General features: G+C 38.6%; 1 protein-coding gene across 2 annotated transcripts in view; it reads right to left on the bottom strand.

Annotated features, from left to right (window-relative positions):
- Positions 1 to 23,740, bottom strand: part of ATP2A2 (ATPase sarcoplasmic/endoplasmic reticulum Ca2+ transporting 2) — a 63,322-nt gene that overhangs the window by 24,940 nt on the left and 14,642 nt on the right. For both annotated transcript variants that reach the window (XM_036874494.1, XM_036874495.1), the window contains exons 6-8: positions 3,776 to 3,856; positions 1,757 to 1,842; positions 388 to 852 (exon numbers count right to left, since the gene is read on the bottom strand). In XM_036874494.1, the coding sequence (XP_036730389.1) occupies positions 388 to 852; positions 1,757 to 1,842; positions 3,776 to 3,856 (632 nt within the window). The remainder of the gene's footprint in view (positions 1 to 387; positions 853 to 1,756; positions 1,843 to 3,775; positions 3,857 to 23,740) is intronic.

Here is a 23,740-nt window from a genome sequence, read left to right as displayed (position 1 = left end):
GATAACCAACAAGGACTTACTGTATAGCACAGGGAACTATACTCAATATTTTCTAATAACCTCTACGGGGAAAGAATCTAAAAATTTTATATATATATATGTAAAAAAATAACTGAATCACTTTGCTGTATACCCGAAACTAACATAACACTGTAAACCAACTATACTTCAATAAAAATAAAATAAAAAAATAAATCACACAGGGAGCTCTACTTCACTTCGCTGTACGGTAGAAACTAACATAATATCGTAAAACAACTATACACCAATTAAAAAAAATAGTAATTAAAAAAATAATAAATCAAAGGTTTTGATGGCATGAAGGCATATTCTTAGGATGAATCAACAACCATAACCTGCAAAGATTCTGAAACTATTCCCACTTACCCTGCAGACTGACATCTGGTTCGTTGTCAGTGTACCAGTCTTGTCTGAGCAGATAACAGAAGTACAACCAAGGGTTTCCACGGAAGGGAGACTTCGAACAATGGCGTTTTTCTTTGCCATTCTGCGAGTTCCAAGAGCCAGACAGGTGGTGATGACAGCAGGCAGACCTTCAGGAATGGCTGCTACAGCCAGGGCGACAGCAATTTTAAAGTAGTAAATAGCACCTCTGATCCAGGAGCCTCCATGAACTGGGTCATTGAAGTGTCCAATGTTTATGATCCAGACCGCAATGCATATAAGGGAGATGACTTTGGACAGCTGTTCCCCAAACTCATCTAGTTTCTGCTGGAGGGGTGTTCTCTCCTGTTCCGTGGCCACCATTTCATCCCGGATCTTGCCAATTTCCGTGTTGACTCCAGTTGCCACCACCACTCCCATGGCTTTGCCGGCAGCAATGTTTGTACCCTAGGACAGAAGTAGAGAAATGGTTACAAGATTAACATCACACCCAATTTAAATACTGACTAGTAAACTCAGACTTGTGTGGATTTTCAAGAGCGCACACAGATTCTCTCACCACGTTCTACTGGGCCTTCCAGTGGCAATCAGCCATCTAACTTTGATGATGAGCAATACCTCACGCAGGCAGTGTGGTCCATCTCTCCGTGATTTGATTCTCCATGAAATTAGAATGGTACCTATTTGCCCCAGAGCCCTCTACACCGGCCCACCTGGAATCTCTATTCACAATACTGAGCCTGGCTTGCAGACTAGCTTTGGGCTGGGACAGCGCTTAACCCCTCTGTGTTCCTGACTTTTCATACTTCATACAGCTCTCAACCCTAAGCATTCTCCACCTCTGGCTCCAACAACTCAACCCCTCCTACTTCTATCACCCATAGTAAGAAGGGCAACCAGGACCATGGGCTGTCCTTGAGGACCTCCACCTTAGCACTAGTATTCAAAGATCAATACAATCAAGTGTAAGGTTCCCCCCACCCCATTTTAATTCCTAATGTTGGAAGAACAGAGGGCTTCATTATTTTCATTGTAGCTCTACTTTTTTACTTACTATGGGGTGGTTAGATTCCCATGCTAACCCACAAAAGCCCACTACTTGAAATACCACTTTAAGTTCTAAACAAACGAAAACTATAAATTTCCCAACTTTCTATTTCAAAAATATTTCACAGAAAAATTGAAGTAGTACAATGAACATCCATCCATTTTCACCCAGACTTGCCAACTATTAACGGTTTCCCGCATTCGCCTTCTCTCTAAACACACACTGAACTACACACAGTTATCATCCACATCATTTTGAAAACATCCCTTTATAGGCTAAGTCTTTTCCAAACAAAGTACTCACAGAAAAGAGCATGTTCTTCTTATCTTGATTGACGGCCCGTGGGTCAGGGACGGGGTCAGTGTGCTTGATGACAGAGACAGATTCACCTAAGCAGGTTGTGATACAGAAGGTTTGTTTAGATCTGTGCAGTCTGCACCTAGAACCTTGGTACCCTCATCCACTCATGCCACTACCACTCTCAGGAAAAAGAAAAAAAGGCCCAATTCATTCAAAAGAACATAAACTAGTAAAATTCAGTAATAGAAACTAATTTCAAAGAAAAAAAATCAAAATAAAGGAATTTAATTTTGAAGTAAAATCCCAATTACCTTAATTTTCTTGAATAACTATACAAATTTAGTTCATTTTCAGGTATCATCTTATACTCTAATATTGTGAATGTAGATTTGTTGTATACTTATATACACATACACTGATACTTAAGACGGTGAAAATATATTTACTTTTAACAAAATGAACAAACTGTAGGTACAGTATATGAATACTGAGGATCATCCACTGGAAAGCCTGTTTTTGTTTTTGTTCAATAATGCCGAAGATGAGAAATGAAAACATTGTTCTAAAAATATTTGCTCACAGTAATCAGACCATTCTATTTCAATAAACCAAAATGAAAAACAGCAAGAGACTAAGAAGTGAGTCTACTAAGAAGCAGAAGTCTCTAAGAAGTAAGAGACTACTTCTTAGAACTTTCACAATGTCTGAATCTGGTTTCAACTTAACATCACTTATGAAATGCAGTTGATCCTTGAAAACCGCAGGAGTTAGGGGCACCAACCCTCTGCACAGTCAAAATCTGCACAGAACTTATGGTTGGCCCTCCATATATGCAATTCCTCTATATTTGCGGTTTTGCATCTGAGGATTCAACCAACTAGTATAGTGTAAGTACTGTAGTATTTACTATTGAAAAATATCCGCAGATAAGTGAACCCACACAATTCAAACCCATGTTGTTCAAGGGTTAACTGTATATAATGAGGGTGAAATATGGCCCTAGTTGTTACGTCAAATTTCAGGTAGCAAATTTCACTCTAAAAATTTAACAAAAGAATCTGGTTCTTCAATCTAGCCTAAAACTAGAGTATGACTTTTAAACAAAAAAACAACATTCAAGAAACTCTACGGAAAGTTTTAAAATGGAAATTATTTTTGTAGGCACAATATGAGAATTTCATACATTCAACCCAATCAATTCCCTACCATTTTATGGCTTAATCAGCTTCCAGGTTGTTGCTGCTAATGGGAGTTTTAGTAGATAAGCTATTCATAAAGAAACAATAAAAAACACAGAGCCCAGGTTACTCACATCCCTACTTCTATGACATGAGTTGCTTTTCAAAGCTAATAATCAGATAAATCTTTGAATTTTATATTTACTCTCTATTTAATTCAGGTTGGCATTGTGTTTAATCTTCTGACCACCTTACTTCCAGTTAATATGAACCCTCCACCCTAGACTGTGCCTGTATCAAACAAAAATGGGAAAATGTTCCAAACAATCCCAAATCTAAGTGTGCAAACTTTAGGTAGTAAACATTCACCATTTTGGAGGGTGCTAACTTTTGTTAATTGTACATCTGATTACTGCAAAGTATGTCAGATGTGAGATTAGCATTCCTGGAGTCTATATTTTTCCTGCTTGGAAAAAGAACACTAAGTAATTAATTCACTTTCCACAAAACAGAGAGACAACAACACTACTTCAACCTTAAGAATATTACCTCTGCTACTGAAGGAATTTGTAACCTTTTAAAAAAAATTTAAAAGGTAAGTTTAAATCAAAACTAATTTTTAATAAAATTTAAAGATAAATAGGCCTTATGAGATGAAAGCCAATTGTTTTTAAATCATAGCTTTACCTCATGTATTGGCAAAAAGCCTAACTGATAAAGCATTAAGAAATAAATATCCTGGAGAGGATTAAGAGACAGTGAGGCAAGAAGTCAACTCAATTATTAGCATGGAATCTGAGGGAGCCTTCAGAAATTAAACAACCTCCCAATACATAATATTTACCTGTGAGAATTGACTGGTCAACTCTTAGAGTAGTAGATCTGATGGAAGTTAATCTTATATCAGCAGGAACTTTGTCACCAACTAATTGGGGAGAAAAAAAAAGTCAGCTAAAATAAGCAACTTTTGCAATCATGTTACATAAAGAAAAATCTGTCTCCAAATCAAACACAATTTTTAAAGGAAATAAATAGCCTGTATACAGCACAAATATATAAAAATCTGCTATAGGGAATTCCCTGGCAGTCCAGTGGTTAGGACTCCGAGCTCCCACTGCAGGGGGCACGGGTTTGATCCTGGGGAACTAAGATCCCGCAGGCCACATGGCATGGCAGGGAGGGAAAAAAAAAAAAAAAATCTGCTACAATAAGCAATATAATCAACTTATTCTCAGGGTCATAAAAACTCTTCCTGGATAGATACAAGATTTGAAGTACACAAGAAGAGAATAATGATGCTCGGGCAAACAGCTATAAGTACACATTATTTGCACACTTAAACACACACACAGCATGGTGAAGGGGACTGAATTGTACAAGCCATGATTTATTCCACTAGGAAAGCCAAATTACCATGAACAGGAAACAAATGCCTCTATAAAAAGATGTTCAATTAATATCACTCATAAAAGAAAGGCAAGATAAAACTACACAGAGAGACCACTTTTAAACTATCAAATTGACAAAGGAGTTGAGAAAAATGCACCAAGTTTGAAAGGATGTATAGAAACAGGGCTTCTTATACAGGGTGACTGTAAGATGTGGAAAGTTTAGTTTTAATAAGCAAAAAAACAAACCAAAACAAACAAAACCAGAGGCACAAATCATTTAGAGGCAAGTGCATGAGCAGATATTAATGAAAACTCGGTGTTAGTGCACTGCTAACAAGGACAAACTGAATATAATGTCACTAAACATACCATGTAATGTTAGTAACCCATTTAGTATTCTTAATTCAACTACGCGTCCAGACTTTGTGACGACCCTATATATACTGCTGAGTACAAAGAAAAAAACTTACAAAATCTCTGGAGGGCAAACTGGCAATACATATCAAAATTGCAAAGCACAGGAGTTCCCTGGTGGTCCAGTGGTTGGGACTCCACGCTTTGCTTTCACTGCTGAGGGCGTGGGTTCGATTCCTGGTCGGGGACCTGGGATCCCCGCAAGCCGCATGGCGCGGCCAAAAAAAAAAAAAAAAAAAGCAAAGCACAATCTTTTTATCCCATAAATTCCACTACAAAGAATTTATTCTACAGATATGCTTGCTGTATGTGGTTAGTTTTTTTTATCAGCAGTAGAAAAAAGAGACAACTCTATTCATACTAAAGTAAAAACTTCCTCTAAGATATACTATACATTAAGTGGGGAAAACACAAGTGTGAAGCATCATGTATATGGAGCTCCACTGGTACGAGAAAATACCTCTGGGAACGTGTAACAGACTTGTACCACTAGGGAGCAGGGCATGAGTGGCAGAAGACTTTTCACCTTGTACCCTTTGGTACCTTTTGAAGTTTGAATTATCAGATAAATGAATAAACCTCTTGCATAACCTCTAGAAGATCTTTAAGTCAACTGAGTTTTCTTTTCTGGGCCAAAGAGTCCCTTTAACAGCTCTTAAACAGACCATGTCTTAGCCCCTTTCCTTGACGTATTTGAAGTAAATGCCACAACACAGACCCAGCAACAGATAAAGCCAGTATTTCACCTGCACCTTGAGAACAATGCCCAGTGTACTGTAGGTGTTCAAATATTGCTGGATGAGTATGCATCAGTACCAAAGCAACTGGACAGTAAAAAATAAGTATACAACAGCTTTCCCTGACTTTCTGAAAGGTACTACGGTGGTTTTAGAAGTCTTATGCAAGGACAGCTAAAAGTCAGAACAAATAAGCACAGTCCCCCCTACAACTGCATATGGTATTTTTAAGTTAAATCTTAATTTTAAAGACTTACCCTACTGTACTGAACTGTAACTGTCACTGGTTATACATAAACTGGCAAAACAGCCATTCTGTCCAAGAAGTAGGTTTATTTCATTTGCTAAACCTTTAATTTAGTTCTAATTTTTCTGTATCTCAGAGCTTTTAAATTCAGGGAAAGTATGGTATGCTTTTTGAGCTCTAGTTCACGAAACAATCCTGTAACCTAAGTAGGAAATGTGGTCACAAGGTGGCACAGAAAGAGACTGCCAATATATAATCTCAAGAGGCAAAGGATCATCCCTGCATTTGACTGCAGGGACACATTAAGGTGAAATTCCTGCTGGAAATGCTTATGCAACAAACAGCAATATTCAGACTGAAGAAATGAGAACCTTTCATTTTAATATAATTCTGCTCATACTACAATAAAGTAACCATACCCTAAACTTTAGTGACCTTCAACACCTAAAATACCCCATGAAGATAAAACTTTAAAATCAATTTAGGGGGGCTTCCCTGGTGGCGCAGTGGTTGAGAATCTGCCTGCCAATGCAGGGGACACAGGTTCGAGCCCTGGTCTGGGAAGATCCCACATGCCGCGGAGCGACTAAGCCCGTGAGCCACAACCACTGAGCCTGCGCGTCTGGAGCCTGTGCTCTACAACAAGAGAGGCCGCGACAGTGAGAGGCCCGCGCACCGCGATGAAGAGTGGCCCCTGCTCGCCGCAACTAGAGAAAGCCCTCGCACAGAAACGAAGACCCAACACAGCCAATAAATAAATATAAATAAATAAATAAATTTATAAGGAAAAAAAAAAATCAATTTAGGGAATCCCCTGGAAGTCCAGTTGTTAGGACTACACACATTCACTGCCAAGGGCGTGGGTTCGATCCCTGGTTGGGGAATTAAGATCCTGCAAGCTGCACAGCATGGCCAAAAAATAAAATAGAATAAACTTAAAAAAAAAAAACTTTTTCTGTATTACTTCTGTTTGTCATAGTTAATTTTATCCCACATGACCCTGAACATGAAAAGAATGCAAGTTCAATGATGAGCATATGACCCTAAATGGAAAAATTACCTGAAAATGTTCCTTTAACGTCTGAAGCAATTTATGTCATGATCCTACAGGAGCGGAAAACTTCTAACATGGTATAGAGATCGCCACAATCTATAAGCATGTCTGCACTGTAACAACTGAACATAAACCAGCAATCTAAAAGCACAACGCCGGGAATTTCCTGGCGATCCAGTGGCTAGGACTCCTCGCTTCCACTGCAGGGGGCACAGGGTTCGATCCCTGGTTGGGGAACTAAGATCCCGCATGCCAAGTGGTACAGCCAAAAAAGAAAAAAAAAAGAGGAAAAAAAAAAAAGCAGAAGGTATCATTTTATACTGAAAGTTGAATCTCTTACTTCTTTTTAAACAATTTCATGTATTAGCCCTAGCTCATACTCTCATATACCTGGCCACAATTTAATTAAGGCCAGCAAATCTAATATTCAAATTGAGGACCCAAAAGTTTTATCTTGCCATTTACTTTGCTGTGTTTCAGTGGAAGCTCAGAGGATTAAAAATGAATGAAAAATGTGTTTTTGAGGCAAAAAATACCAAGATTAAATTTCTTTCCTGGGTAACACAGTCAACATATAAGCTACTAGTTTAAGGTGGGATTGATACTACATATGCAGCATTTAAAATTATATTTAAACTGGCACGACAAAGAAACCAGCTATTTTTCCCCCTATATGTCTGTCTTAAATATATGAAGGCTGTCTCTTTGCTGCACAAAAATTGTATTCATATACATTTAATTATTGGTTAAATATTCAAGAATGAGTCAAATGTAAAATGCTAATGGAGGGACTTCCCTGGTGGCGCAGTGGTTAAGAATCCACCTGCCAATGCAGGGGACATGGGTTCGAGCCCTGGTCCGGGAAGATCCCACATGCCACGGAGCAACTAAGCCCATGCTCCACAACTACTGAGCCTGTCCTCTAGAGCCCGTGAGCCACAACTACTGAGCCTGCGTGCCACAACTACTAACGCCTGAGCGCCTAGAGCCCGTGCTCCGCAACAAGAGAAGCCACCGCAATGAGAAGTCCGCGCACCTCAGTGAAGAGTAGCCCCCGCTCGCCGCAACTAGAGAGCCCGCGTGCAGCAATGAAGACCCAATGCAGCCAAAAATAAATAAGTAAGTTTAAAATGATAGTGGAACAAGTGACTGGGAAGTCCTTAAAAACTGACCTCAAGGGCTTCCCTGGTGGCGCAGTGGTTGAGAATCTGCCTGCTAATGCAGGGGACACGGGTTCGAGCCCTGGTCTGGGAAGATCCCACATGCCGCGGAGCAACTGGGCCCGTGAGCCACAATTACTGAGCCTGCGCGTCTGGAGCCTGTGCTCCGCAACAAGAAAGGCCGTGATAGTGAGAGGCCCGCGCACCGCGATGAAGAGTGGCCCCCGCTTGCCACAACTGGAGAAAGCCCTCGCACAGAAACGAAGACCCAACACAGCCAGAAATAAAATAAATAAATAAAATTAAAAACAAAAAAACAAAAAAACAGAGAATCTTTAAAAAAAAAAAAAAAAAAAAACTGACCTCAAGCTCTTCTTCACTTTTCTTCCATCCTGTAACAGCCATTCTAAAATTAAGAGATGACCTGGGGGCCTTTTATAAACTACAGAATCTCAGGACCTGCTCTTCAAGAGTCTGGGGTCCAGGAATTCATATTTTAAAGAAATTCTCCAAGCACACTTATATTAATTAAAAAATTAATATAAGAAAAAAAAAAGCTTAGTACCTGGTGTCACAGGTCCTGTGAAGGGCCTGTTTAGAATAGCCTTTACTATGTGCTGTTTCTCATGTGCCACGTATGCCACAGCTCTAGACCAAGAAGACCCTAAATCCCCCAACACTTGGGAAATGTACTACCTTAAAGTTTCACATTTAATTTGTTTCCATTATAAACCGATCTCTTTGTGGAAAGGTACTAAACAGCATAAATCCAAACTGGTTTTAAAAACCTGCCAAATTCTAGTATTCTCTTAGCTAGAAAGACCCTCCCTCACATCATCTTGACCAACCCAACTCATGTCCTCATTTTAGACAGGAAACTAAAGGTAGTAAGTAAAAGGAGTCTTGCCTAAGGAGCCTCAATTAATGAAAGACTTCCTTTATCTTACTGTATGACTCTGTGCTTTTTGTTTGTAGGAGTCAATTTAGGATTAAATCTGTTAGGAAGCTGGTTGTCTAAGGAAGTGAAAAATCCATGAAAGCAAAGATTCAATGAATACTTTTCCACTAAGACATAATTTTCCTTTGTCTGCAGGCTTCTGTGAATTCCAGACAAAGAGTTTTGTACATGAGGAGTAGGCAGCCTGTTCTGATGATCACATCCAGTGATATTTCCCTGATGGGGAATGTCAATGCCCTTAGGGCAAGTGGTAGTGGAAAATTCTTACTCTTGCCAAGGGGATGCTCTGCAATAATTTCCTCTGAAAGTTTTTTTGTCTCTTGAGTTCAGGCAGTGTAATAAAAGAATAAACTCTGTTATAAACTACCTTCTATTTGTTTAACATCTGACACTTCAAATTCAGCTCTTGGCTCCTTAAGTCTGTATAGCTCTTTAAAACCTGCTATCACAGATTTCCACTCTGAACAAATTCTTCAATGTATACTTTATGCTAGGTTACCAAGAATGCAAGTAAAAGTCATTTAAAGGAAATTATTACTTGGCCACATTTTAGAATCGAATGAACACAAGCTTTCTTTACCTTAAAACCTAGGAAGGAGTTTTATAAAGCCAGGATACTTTAACATTGTTTATATCATTACGTCAAAAAGACTGATGGTTAAAATCAGCACTACTCAGAAAAAGCCTTTTTTGAATTAATTATATATAAGGAAAAAAATCTAGTTTATTGTGGCAAATTCTACCAGTTATTCAAATCTTTTTTTAAGAGAAAACTATACATAGGATCAGAAATTATCTCCTAAATACCATTATTGTTTCTGGGTTTAGATGGTTCTGAGGAAAAACAACCCACAATAGAATTAATTAACCTAAATTACTTAAACATTTAACTATGACTCAAATAGTTTCACTCTTTGCAATTTGAGTCATAAATTTTGTAGTCAAGAAGAATGAATGAAATTCTTCATTTGCGAAGCCCTACTTGCTTACTTAAAACTACTTCTAGGCCTCAGGGTGAGCCTGGAAGGAACATTACAAACTGCCATACTTTATATCATATTTGTTCCCAGTCTGGTTTTTTGGATGTATTATCTATGATGAAATGAAACTCATCTTTTAAAAATGCAGATATATAATTCTTTTCTTTAAAACATTTCAAGAACTTCTTCCTACTAGACTTTAAATAAAGTTTAGTGTCTTAACCATGGTTTTTAACACCCTCCATGACCCAATTGCTCTTACTTTTTATGACTCTCCCCTTCCCTCTAAGCTTCAAACACAATGCTCTTCAGTTCCTCAAAGTTCTGAGTCTTCACAAAAAGCAAGGGTTTCCTTGAACTTCCAAGATTAAGGGATACCAACCTAATAGGGAGCTGTCCTTTCCTAACACTCATCACATTACATATTTGATGTGTCTTCCCCACTAGACCCAAAAGCTCCAAGAAGGCAGTCATTTAGTCACCACTGATTTCCCAGGTCCTGGTATTGTGCTGGCACATAGTGGCTACCAAGTAAAATATATGTTAAGGAATGAAGTACCTGCACACACATTATTTTCTTTAAAAAACAAGCACCAGAAACTTATGATAATTATCAAGTTGAAGAATGTCACAAAGCTGGGAACAACGAAAAAATCAGGATCCAAACAGACCTTAGACTTGGTTGAGCTGAATGAGGTTTAACAGTGATTGCTGCTTAAAATTTAGACTAAAAACAAAATACATGTATGCTAGTGGAGGACTAGATGTAATGGGGAAAGAGAAGCATGAAAAAGACTCACGGGTTTTAGCTGGTAGGGCAATTAAGATTGCCAAAGAAATGTCCTTATGTGTAAGAGTGGAGGATAAGGTCTAGAATATCAACCAGACTCCATTTACATTAACTGCATTCAAGTCTGGGCACCAAAAAAAGCCATCAAGATGGTAAAGGGTTTAAAAATAATTACATGAACAACAGAAAGAGCCAAGACTAACCTGAAAATAAAAATTTTAGGATACACCACCCCGTTAACACTTGAGACTCCCAGTTCTACCATGAACTGCCACATGCTTTTGGACAAGTTGCACGCTCTCAGAGTTTTAGTTGAGGTCTCCCCCCAGCTCTGAAAGGGAGACGAATTTATCTTCAACTACGTTAACAGGCCACCATAGGAAGAGGAATCAGACTTCTATGTGCCTCCAAAGCAAAAAACAAACGTATAAAACAGACAAGTATATTTTAGCTCCTTATAAAGGAACATTTTATAATAAAACTGGCGTAATATATAACTACCAATAAAAATGGCATGGCGGTTCCTAGGCAGGCAAGTTTCTAGCTACTAGAATGGAAGATAACTGGCTCATTAGATGCTGTGGAGGCAGCCCATCATTAGGCAGATTTAGAGTATACAATATCTGGGATACCAACATAAATTCCTCTTTATTACAAAAGTAAAGTATGCTTTTTACGAGGTGAAAACCCATCCCTCGCTCCCTTCATCCAAATATCTAGCTGTTAACAGTATTTATCAGATACCTTTCTCTATGGATAACACTTATTAAAACTTCATTAAAATAAAAATCACAAACCTCCTTTTACATTAGTATATACTTATCTGTCTCATTCTTTTTTAATGGCTACATAATAATAATACCTAAAGCTAAAGCAATAATTTCTAAAGCTAAATTTTGGAGAATGCTTATTCTATACCAAGCACTACTACAAGAGCTTTATGAGTTACTAACTCTTAATCTTCACAGTTCTAGGGAAGGTCTGATTATCTTCATTCCCTGTTTACAGATGAGGAAAATGAGGCACAAAAGGCTAACTTGCTCAAGGTCACAGGTATTTCACAGCCAAACTGTGGATGGACGAAATTAATCAGTCACCATTTTCATAGCCATCTAGGTGTTTCCAATTTTCCTATTACAATGTTATATAGAGAACACCTTTGTGCACTTAGATTACTTCTGGAGAAAAGATTCACAGAAACAGAATTTTCCTACAAATGTATACTTCCACCAAATTTATTTTCTTGCCATTTCCCCATACTCTCAATCTTGTATTCTTCTGACCACTGTTAACACCAAACACTTTATTTTTTAAAATTCTTTTATCATCTTCAAAACAAAAGTTGTTTTATATTTTTACATAGTCAAATCTGGTGATCTTGGTGGTTTTGTGTCACACTTAGGAAATGTGCTCCCTATACCATGTCTTTCTTCTAATTTTCCCCAAATCTTAATCACACTGATAAGGATTGGAAAGGTTGGCACTTATTGGTACTGTGACTATCACTGAGTCACAGGGAGAGGGGAGAAGGGGAGGAGATGATTACAGGAAATGAGGAAATGCCAGCCCCATGAAATTCAGGTCAGCCTTCAAGATCAACTGGTCCATCATGATCTGATGACTGGGGAGATCTTTCTGAGTTCTTCATTTCTCATTGTTCTTAACGTCTTAGCTACTCTCAAAGTGATGAATAAAAGGGCCCTAGGTCTCAAAACCCTCTGCTTCTAATACATCCACGCTGATTTCTTTCTTTCTTTCTTTTTTCCCCACGCTGATTTCTGTTTTAGACTATTTGCTGTTCTGCTTATATACAAGTTCTTAAGATTAAGAACTTATATCTCTACGCAAAGAGATGTAACTTACGGGAACAACTGAAATAATGATTTCTACTGTTATTTGGTTACAGATGGCTTAGATCTACATCTCTAACTAGCCTTGTTCTCCCATCCTTCTTGTTGTGAAACAACTGCATATGGGGGAAAAGGTAAAAGACAACAAACCTTATTTGGTCATGTATCTTTGCTTCTATTTCTCTGAGCTATGTTTAATCATTCTAGGAACAGGTGAAAACGGTTTATTCTAACAATATTCCAACACTATGTAAACTGCTTAATCAGACAATATTTTACTAACTACACTGTTTAACTGTAATCGACTTTTCCCATTTTATTGAGATATAAACCAGCTTGTAACACTGTAAGTTTAGGGTGTAAAACATCTGATATACACATACAATGTGAAATTACTATAATCAGTTAATATCCATCACCTCACAGTTACAATTTTTTCCTTATGATGAGAACTTAAGATCTATTCTTAGCAACTTTCAAATATGCACTACAGTTTGTTACCTACAGTCATCATGCTGTACATTACATTCCCACAACACATTTGTCTTAAAACTGGAATTTGTACCTTCTGACCACCTTCACCCAATTCCCCCACTCCCCGCCCCTGGCAACCACCAATCTGATATACGTTTCTATGAGTTTGCTTTCTTAAAGATTTACATGTAAGTGAGATCATACTGTACTTGCCTTTCTCTGACTTATTTCACTTAAGATCCATCCATGTTGTTGCAAACAGCAGGATTTCCTTCATTTTTATGGCTGAATAATATTCTAGAGAGTGTGTGTACACATCACATTTTCTTTATCCATTTATCCGTCGATGGATACTTAGGTTTTTACCATGTTTTGCCTATTATACACAAATGCTGCAATGAACGTAAGGGTGCAGACCTCTTAAGGAGAGTGATTTCATGTCTTTTGAATATATACCCCAGAAGTGGAATTGCTGGATCATATAGTATATAGCCATACCTTGGGGACATGGTGGGTTCAATTCCAGACAACCACAAAAGCAAATACTGCAATAAAGCGAGCCACATGGAAGATTTTACATTATACTGTAGTCTATTAAGTGTGCAATAGCATTGTCTAAAAAAAAATGTACATACATTAATTTAAAGACTTAATCACCTAAAAAAAAAGCTAATCACCTGAGCCCTCAATGAGTCAATCTTTTTGCAATAGTAACATCAAAGATCACAGATCATAAAAATATAATAATAAAAACTTGAAATATTTGCAAAAAATGCAGTATCTGCAAAGCACAATAAAGAGAAGCACAGTAAAACTGGGTATGCTTGTAACTTCATTTTTTAAAACCAAATAGCTAGAATCTTGGGGTGGATTTCTAGGGAGAAGGGCAAAAGAATCCCCTGAAATTGCATACAAGATTTTGAATACGTGTATTTGGGGAAAGAGTCCACAGATTTCATTAATTTTTAGAGGACCTGTGATCTAGAAATGATTAAGAACTACTGCTGTAGACTTCCCTGGTGGCGCAGTGGTTAAAAATCTGCCTGCCAATACAGGGGACACAGGTTCGAGTCCTGGTCCAGGAAGATCCCACATGCCGCAGAGCAACTAAGACCGTGTGCCACAACTACTGAGCCTGCGTGCCAAAACTACTGAAGCCCGTGCGCCCTAGAGCCTGTGCTCTGCAACAAGAGAAGCCACCACAATGAGAAGCGCACGCACTGCAACAAAGGGTAGCCCCCGCTCACCACAACTAGAGAAAAGCCCACGCCCAGCAATGAAGACCCAACGCAGGCAAAAAAAAAAAAAAAAATCACACTAAAAACAGCCCTTGAAGGACATCCCTGGTGGCACAGTGGATAAGACTCCGCGCTCCCAATGCAGGGGGCCTGGGTTTGATCCCTAGTCAGGGAACTAGATCCCACATGCATGCCGCAACTAAGAGTTTGCATATCACAACCAAGGAACCCACCTGCTGCAACTAAGACCTGGCACAACCTAAGTAAACAACAACAACAAAATAATAAAAATAAATATAAAAACAGCCCTTGAGCCAAGGATGATTTTCATTTTTAAAGTCTTTTTTTAAAAAAAAAATTTATTTTTCCCTACAGAGACTGGGACCACAAAAGCCAAAATATTTACTAGGTAGCTCCGTTAAAAAAATTTGCCAACCCCTCTGCTCTACAGCACAGAATTAACTTTTCTATTTGTGTTAGGGAGCTCAACAGGTATGGATTAAGTGTTTGCTGACTGTTCAGTCAGGCTTCTCCAATCCTTTTTTCTAAAAGCAAAAGAAAAAAAGGCTCATGGCCCCAGCTAAAAAAATAAGGCTACATTATCTGAATCATACATCTTTTTAGCCAGAAAGCTCCTTAAGAGGCTACTCCAATTACCCAGTTCTGTAGAGGTTAGGTTAATTTACTTTGTCCAGTGTCATATGGAATTAGGATAATAACACAGGTTCTTATATGAATCAGTCATCTTTCTATTTTACAACTTTATCTTTTCTTTTCCTCAAATGCTTGGAAATGCCACTTCATACATGTTACTAAATTTCATTACTGCAAGCTATCAAAAGTGAAACTTTTCTTCCCTTAAATAGTTACCAAGTTTAAGAATTATTATTTTCATTTAAAAAATCCTGAAATTGCTGGCACTACTGCTGAATATTTATTCTTCATTTTAGGAAATATAAAATCAACTTCTCCAGAACCTAAATAAAGCAAATGCAGTTTTATGTTGAGACTCATTTCTATCACCTACATAATCTTAAAATATGATTCATTCCAGAGCATACTACAGGACAGAAGTCATCTGAGGATATTTATGTCCTTGCACTAGTCATCAACTCTGGGTTACCAAGATACAAGAAGTTTGTTTTAAACAACTCTGAAGGGACTTCCCTGGTGACGCAGTGGTTAAGCATCCGCCTGCTAATGCAGGAGACACGGGTTCGAGCCCTTGTCCAGTAAGATCCCACATGCCGCGGAGCAACTAAGCCCGTGCGCCACAACTACTGAGCCTGCACTCTAGAGCCCACAGGCCACAACTACTGAAGCCTGTGCTCCTAGAGCCCATGCTCTGCAACAAGAGAAGCCACCACAATGAGAAGCCCACGCACCGCAACGAATAGTAACCCCTGCTCACCGCAACTAGAGAAAGCCCGCGCACAGCAACAAAGACCCAACACACGCAAAAATAAAGATAAATAAATAAGTAAATAAATAAATAAAAAATCTGAAAACAGTCGCCTTGAGAACTCAGTAATACCCCTCCCGTGCAAATACTGAAACCTCCCCAAATTCTAAAGTTAAAGACTTTCAGGACTATCATAGCTCGATTCACCTTGATAATATTGGCAGATAATACAGAACGCTTAAACACTGATGTTCATTTCTCATAAAATTATACCTGATTTTATTACTTTTGGTTTCCATCCATCAGAGACATATTTTCCTGGCATTAAGATAATACAAAATTATTGTGGCTTCAGAAGATGAACACATGGGTAACTGTCTCCATATTTTTACTTGCCAAATCAATTTTATTTGGTTCCTGTATTGTAGATAGTTAGAAGTATATGTATGGTTTTGCTATGCATGCTTACACAATGTCTTCTTGGAAAGGTTGTTAGTTGGTATAGCAACATCTAAAATATAACTCCCTTAAACCCCCTCCATCTCCCCCTCAAAAAGCCACCCAGTCTAGTCTTCAGGAAGTTCAGCAGAACCATCCTACCAGATGTCTTCCAGAAGCTAGCAAAAAGAAGTTTATCATCTGAAGTTAGGAGATGATTCTTACACCCAAACAATGACTACAAAAAGGTCTCTTTCTTTCGGCAAATATCAAAAAAGCAACTCCATACTCACTTACATCTTCAAAACAGTTCAAAGTATTCTCCAGTTTTTCAATTCACCAGAAAGAACCCTCTCACACTCAATTTCATAATTTAAATAACAGTATAAAAGTTACCATGTCTAAGAGCACAATTCATGCCATTTATCCCTTCAGGCCATGTAGAGAGTAAGACTTTGACAAGAAATAATTTAGATCTACATTTAGAACTGAAGTTCATTTCTACAGTTTTACAGAACTGAATTATTGGGCTAAATGCCAAATTGCAGGATCAACTAGATTATTAATCCTAATAAAAGTAGAAGTTAAAAAGCCTCAACATGTATAGTCTTAAAAGTCTGAATAAAATAAATACCTATTTATCTGGCCCAGGTCAAGCCAGTCACAATATGTTTCCCCAAAATGTTCCATATAATTCACTTAAATGCCTTAGGATTACATGTTTCCCAGTTCAGTGACCCACTGGAACTAGTAATCTAGCAAAACTACCATTTCTAATTTGGATCTAAATACATAACCACCACGAAAAGTCACCAGAACAGACCAAACAAGAGTATACTGACAACCTAAAAATTAAAATTGTGATCAGGCATCCTCGACATGATAAAGGGCATCTATAAAACCCATAGCTAACATCATACTTCATGGTAAAAGACTGAATGCTTTTCCCCTACGATCAGGAACAAGACAAGGATGTCTACTCTTGCCACTTCTTTTTAACATTCTACTGGAGAGTCTAGCCAGGGTAATTAGACAAGAAAAAGAAAAGGCATCCAGGCTGAAAAGACATAAAAATATTTGTTTTCAGATGACATGGTCTTATATAGAGAAAATCTTAAGGAACCCCTGAAAAACTATTAAAATAAAAGAGTCTAACCAAACTGCAAGGTACAATATCAATACACAAAAATCAACTGTATTTCTATACACTAGCAAGAACAATCTGAAAATGAAATTAAGAAAACGATTCCAATTTACAAATAGCTCCCCCACAAAAACAAACAAAAAACGATAAAATACTTAGGAATAAACTTAACAAAAGTAGTACAAGACTTGAACACTGAAAACAGTGTTAAAAGAAACGAGACCTAAATAAACATAAAGACACCCCATGGTCATGGATCAGAAGATTTAATATTACTGTGATGTTTATATTCCCCAAACTGAGCTACAGAGTCAACATTATTCTTATCAAAATCTATGCAGGGTTTTGGGGCAGAAATTAACAAGCTAAACTTAAAATGTATATGGAAATGCAAGGGACTCAGAATACCCAAAATAATCTAGAAAAACAACAAAGCCAGGGGACTCAAATTTAGTGATTTCAAAACTTACTACAAAGCTACGGTAATCAAGACAGTGTGGTACTGGCATGAGGACAGACATACAGATCAATGGAATAATAGTCAATTTGCAGTGGAAAATGAAGTCAATTGATTTTTGACAAGGGTCAGGACAACTCAATGAAGAAGTCTTTTCAACAAATGGTGCTGATACTACTGGATATCCAAATGCAAAAAAATCAAGTTGGACACCTACCTCACACCATATACAAAATCTTGGTGACATGAGATCATAGAATAGCTTCTTAGATATGACACCAAAAGCACAAGAAATGAAAGAAAAAAAAAAGACAAATAGGACTCTATCAAATTAAAAACTTTTATGCTACAAAGGACACCGTCAAGTAAAAAAGAACCTACAGAACGGGGAAAAAAATTTTTCAAACCCTATCTGATAAGCCAGGATATATAAAGAACTCTTACAACTCAACATTAAAAAGACAACCCAACTAAACCCAATGGATTTAGACAGTTCTCAAAGATGACATACTAATTGAAAATAAGCACATGAAAAGATGCTCAATATCATTAGGAAATTAGGGAAGTATAAATTAAAATGACAATGAGATAACACTTCATGGCTAAAATTAAAAAAGACAAGTGTTGATGAGGAGGTGGAGAAACTGGAACCTATATACATTGCTGGTGGAATGTAAAATGATGCAATTACTTTGGAAAACAGTTGGGAAGTTCCTCAAAATGTTAAACTTTGAGTCACCATAAGCTCCAGCAATTCCATGTCTAGGTATATAGCTAAGAGAGTGAAAGCATATGTTCACACAAAAATTATACTTGAATGTTCACAGTAGCGTAATAGCCAGAAAGGGGAAAACCACTCAAATACCCATGAACTGATGAATGAATAAACAAAATGTGGCACACCTAAACAATGGAATATTAGAGCCATAAAGAATACAGTATACACATGAATGAACTATATGATACATGCTACAACATAAATGAATCCTGAGAACAATATACTAAGTGAAAGAAGCCAGTCTAAAAAGGGCATTTATTGTATGATTCCATTTATATGCAATATCCAGAATAAGCAAATCCCTAAAAACAAATTGTGGTTGCCAGGGACCGGGGAAAGACGGGCAGAGGAAGTGATTGCTAATGGGTATAGGGTTTTCTTTCTGGAGGAAGATGTTCTGAAATTAGATAGTGGTAATGACTGTAGAACTCTGAAAACCACTTTAATTACACACTTTAAAGGAGTGAATGTTATGGCATGTGAATTATATCTCAATAAAGCTGTTTTTAAAAAATTGTAAACTAGGCCTCCAACAAATTGATATATGAAATATGTATACATTTACTAAGGATACTGTATATTCTCTAGCAAATTAACTACAGTTGAAGATAGAAGCAATAAACCACAAAGACTCAGTTTCAGTTGTAAAATATGACTAACAGTATGCACCCCATAGAGTGGTTGATGGTTAAAAACCAAGCACTAGCAAGTTTATCACTGTATCTGGCACACACTTTTTTTTTTTTTTAATTTATTTCTTTATTTCTTTTTGGGTGTGTTGGATCTTCGTTTCTGTGCGAGGGCTTTCTCCAGTTGCGGCAAGCGGGGGCCACTCTTCATCGCGGTGCGCGGGCCTCTCACTATCGCGGCCTCTCTTGTTGCAGAGCACAGGCTCCAGACGCGCAGGCTCAGCAATTGTGGCTCACGGGCCCAGTTGCTCCGCGGCATGTGGGATCTTCCCAGACCAGGGCTCGAACCAGTGTCCCCTGCATTGGCAGGCGGACTCTCAACCACTGCGCCACCAGGGAAGCCCTGGCACACACTTTAAGCTTCGTTATTACTGAACTTATGCATAGAGACTTAAAATTATCTATTCTGCACAGAAGCTGCACAATAAGCAGGTTTACATTAGCTAAACCTACTCCATACTTCTGATTTCAAGTTTCATTTATTACTCACTGAGAGCTTGTTACATGCTCAGCAAGAAGATTACAATGATCAGTGTGACACACTTCTGCCCTTAAGGTGCTCGTTGCCTAGTAGTATGACAATAGTGTTTAATAAAATGTTCATATCTATCTAAAACTAGTTGCTCATATCTGTCTAAAACTAGTTACCACCTCTGTTCAGCATCCCTCAGAATGGTCAAAATTCAAAAAAGAGTAGTATACAAGAGCCCAATGTCCAAGCATTGCATATACTTTTAGCAATTAGTATACAGTGGGGGAAGAGTTGGAGGAAAAAAGTGTTAACTATCAGGACCTGTTAGACTCCTCACAAAGGATTCAAAAACAGGTGAAATCGGAATAGGGATGAGTATGTGTACTGCTTAGAACAGTTACTATTGGTAATAAGATTCACCTAAGATGAGGGATTTAAACTCATGTTTTAATATATATTTTTTGAATATTAAAAGAAAGGCAGTGGGTGGCGCAGTGGTTGGGAATCCACCTGCCAATGTAGGTGACGCGGGTTCGGTCCCTGGTCCGAGGGATCCCACATGCCGCGGAGCAACTAAGCCCGTGCTCCACAACGACTGAGCCTGTGCTCTAGAGCCCGTGAGCCACAACTACTGAAGGCAGTGAGCCACGACTACTGAAGCCCGAGCTCCGCGGTGGGAGAAGCCACCACAATGAGAAGCCCATGCACAGCAACGAAGACCCAATGCAGCAATCAATCAATCAATCAAAAAAAAAAAAAAAAAGGCAGTGGTTGCCAGGATCTAGAGGAAGGGAGGTAAAGAGAAATTACTGTTCAATGGCAACAGAGTTTCAGTCTGGGAAGATGAAAAAGTTCTGGAGATGAATAGTGGTGACAGCTGCACAATGATGTGAATATACTTAATGCCACAGAACTGTATACTGAAAAATGGTTAAAATGGTAAGCTTTGTACTATGTATATTTTACCACAATATAAAAAAAATAAAAATAGGAAAGGGATACTACTCCTGTGTCACACATACTATGGATCAATCATCATCTGTCCTTCCTAAACTATCAAATGCAACATATAAAACACTACATAGGGCTTCCCTGGTGGTGCAGTGGTTAAGAATCTGCCTGCCAATGCAGGGGACACAGGTTCGAGCCCTGGTCCAGGAAGATCCCACATGCCGCAGAGCAACTAAGCCCGTGCGCCACAACTACTGAGCCTGCGCTCTAGAGCTCGCAGCCACAACTACTAACTGAAGCCCGCGTGCCTAGAGCCCATGCTCTGCAACAAGTAGAAGCCACCGCAATGAGGCCCCCGCGCACCACAATGAAGAGTAGCCCCCACTCGCCACAACTAGGGAAAATCCTGTGCACAGCAATGAAGACCCAATGCAGCCAAAAATAATAAAACAAAAGAATAATTTTTTAAAAAAATTAAGAAATGCTTAAAAAAACAAACCAAAGAAACACTATATAGGGACTGCCCTGGTGGCGCAGTAGTTAAGAATCCGCCTGCCAATGCAGGGGACACGGGTTCGAGCCCTGGTCCGAGAAGATCCCATGAGCCACAGAGCAACTAAGCCTGTGTGCCACAACTACTGAGCCTGCACTCTAGAGCCCGCGCACCTAGAGCCTGTGCTCCGCAACAAGAAGCCCGCGCACTGCAATGAAGAGTAGCCCCCGCTAGCCACAACTAGAGAAAGCGTGGGCGTAGCAACAAAGACCCAACGCAGCAAAAAAAAAAAAAAGAGGCCCGTATGGCTAGAGCACAGGGAGTTGCATAAGATGAAATCACAGAAGCAAGCAGGAGCTATACAATGCAAGGTCATTTAGGGTCAAAGAAAAAAATTTATATTTCTGGTGCAAGAGAGAAGCCACTGATGTGTTTTAGCAAGTGAATAAACATGACCTTTAGGAAACCCTGGCTTCTGGTGTGGAAAGAAAACAGTAAAAGAAGGCAGAGCTCGTTAGACACAATGACAATGTCAGTGTGAGGTGATGGTGGGACTGGTGTGGTGGACTGAGGAAAAGTAGTCAACAAATTTGGTGTGTTTGGAGACAGAATCAACTGGTCTTAGAGACAGAATAAGAGAGGAAAGAATCAAGATGATTCCCAAGTTTCTCTCAGTTAACTAGGTGGTAAGAGTGAGTTACTGAGATAGGAAAGACTGGAGAGAACCAGAATTCAGAGAAAAAGAGAAACCAAAACCACCCCCATTGAAGAGAAGCTGGTCTTAGTTTATTCCTTCAAAAGGGAAGATGGTGCTTTGAGGATCAAGGTTACAGTTTCCTCTGACGCTGTAAACCACTGCCATCTACTGATGCAAACCAAGGATAAACACTTTGGGGGTGATTTCTCTAAGTTTTCAGATAGATTGAATATACTGAAATAGCTTAACTAGCACAAAAAATTCTTACAATATCTTAATTTGACAGGCTGAAAGTATATTACCAGACTAAGCTGGAGAACTGGAAAACATACAAAGTCTAAAATGAATCTTGTGCAATATTTAGGTGATCTGCAAGTGCACTGACCACATATATATTTGTGGAAAGACAAACTATCTTCCTCTAATGTTTCCTTCCTCAGTTACTAGCACCATCACCACCCGGGCACCTGAACTAGATATCCTGCCAGTATCTTTGATTCCACACCCTACTTCACATCCACCCCAATATCTATTAAGTTATCAAAACCTGTTGCTTGGCACCTAAACCTGAGGCTCACTTTTCAAACTATACATGGCTGTAATTCCTTGCCCAAGGGAGATTCAGAGTTAATACTTTGGGTTGAGACCTGGTAAAAACTTTTAAGGAGGGTCCCCAGATAATTCTGATGTGCACCCTTGCTTTAAAACTCCTACTTATAAACTCAAAATCATCCCCTCATTATTCTTAATGCTACAGCCTTTGTTATTGTTTGCTCTCATTAGCTCTTACCTATCTCCAGCCTTCCCATTCTGACCTACTTCCTACATCACCACCAGAATTCCCTCTGTAAGTCATATTTTTGCTGTAAAATCCATGGTGACAAATGGTTAAATCTAAATAAGGTCTACAGATTAAAAAACTGATATAATACTGTTATCTTTCAGTAGTTAATTGGAATCATATTAAAAGAATGCTCTAAATTTTATAAAATAAACACTCAAGTATTTAGGAGTAAAGACGCATCATTTCTGCAACTTACTCTCAAATAGTTCAGACAAAAATGTGTGAATGTATAGACACAGACTGAAAGAGGATAATGCACATGTGACAACAAACATTTGGAGAATCTGGGTAAAAGCTAAATGGGAACTCTTACTACTCTTGCAACTTTTAAGTCTGAAATTATGTCAAAATTAAGTTTAAAAAATCCACTGGCCAAAGCACTGCATTCTGAGTTGTACTTTTGTTAACACTATTAAGCAAGCCGTTAGGTCATTTATACAAACTTTGCTGTCCTAAGTAATCAACGTGTGGGTACACAGGCAACACTATTCTTTTTCTGGAAGACCTATGACAAGGTAATTTACTTTTGTTTTTCTTCTGTTTGTTTTTTTCGGCTGAGCCAGGCAGCATGCGGGATCTAGTTTCCCTGACCAGGGATCGAACCCGGGCCCCCTGCATTGGGAGGGCAGAGTCTTAACCACTGGACCGCCAGGGAAGTCCCAGTAATTTACTTCTAAAGGCCGAAACTGCAGAGCACAGGCCAAGAGACTCAGCACTGAATTCTCATTACAATGAGTAAGACAAAGCACACTTTCCCCACAAGTCAGTGTAAAGGTACTACTATGAGACAATTCACAAAAAGAAAACAAGTATTCTGAGCTCAGGAGGGTGTGAAAAACCACAATGATTTGAATAACCCAATGTAATGATTCCCCAGCAAAAAGATTACACAGTTCTGATTGGCTCCAGGGGCATTCTGGGTTGCCTGAAAACATGGCATTGACCTATAGCAAGGAGGACCTTTTTGAGATCTGTGTAGAGCTCTGGCATTGCAGTGGATTCACTAACTCTTTAAAGCCCAAACCTAGATCCCTGGCTAAGATCCCTGGCTCAGTGTTATGTCCAAGTATTTTTAAGTAGAGCTTTTAAAGTCATGAGATTATCCTTAGCCATCAACTAGGTTTGACGGTTGCAAGTTTGACCTATTTGTG

Source organism: Balaenoptera musculus, chromosome 14 (genome assembly GCF_009873245.2).
Source record: "Balaenoptera musculus isolate JJ_BM4_2016_0621 chromosome 14, mBalMus1.pri.v3, whole genome shotgun sequence".
NCBI lineage: Eukaryota > Metazoa > Chordata > Mammalia > Artiodactyla > Balaenopteridae > Balaenoptera > Balaenoptera musculus.
The sequence above is the reverse complement of the archived record's forward strand: the minus strand, read 5'-3'. Positions and strand labels throughout refer to the sequence as shown.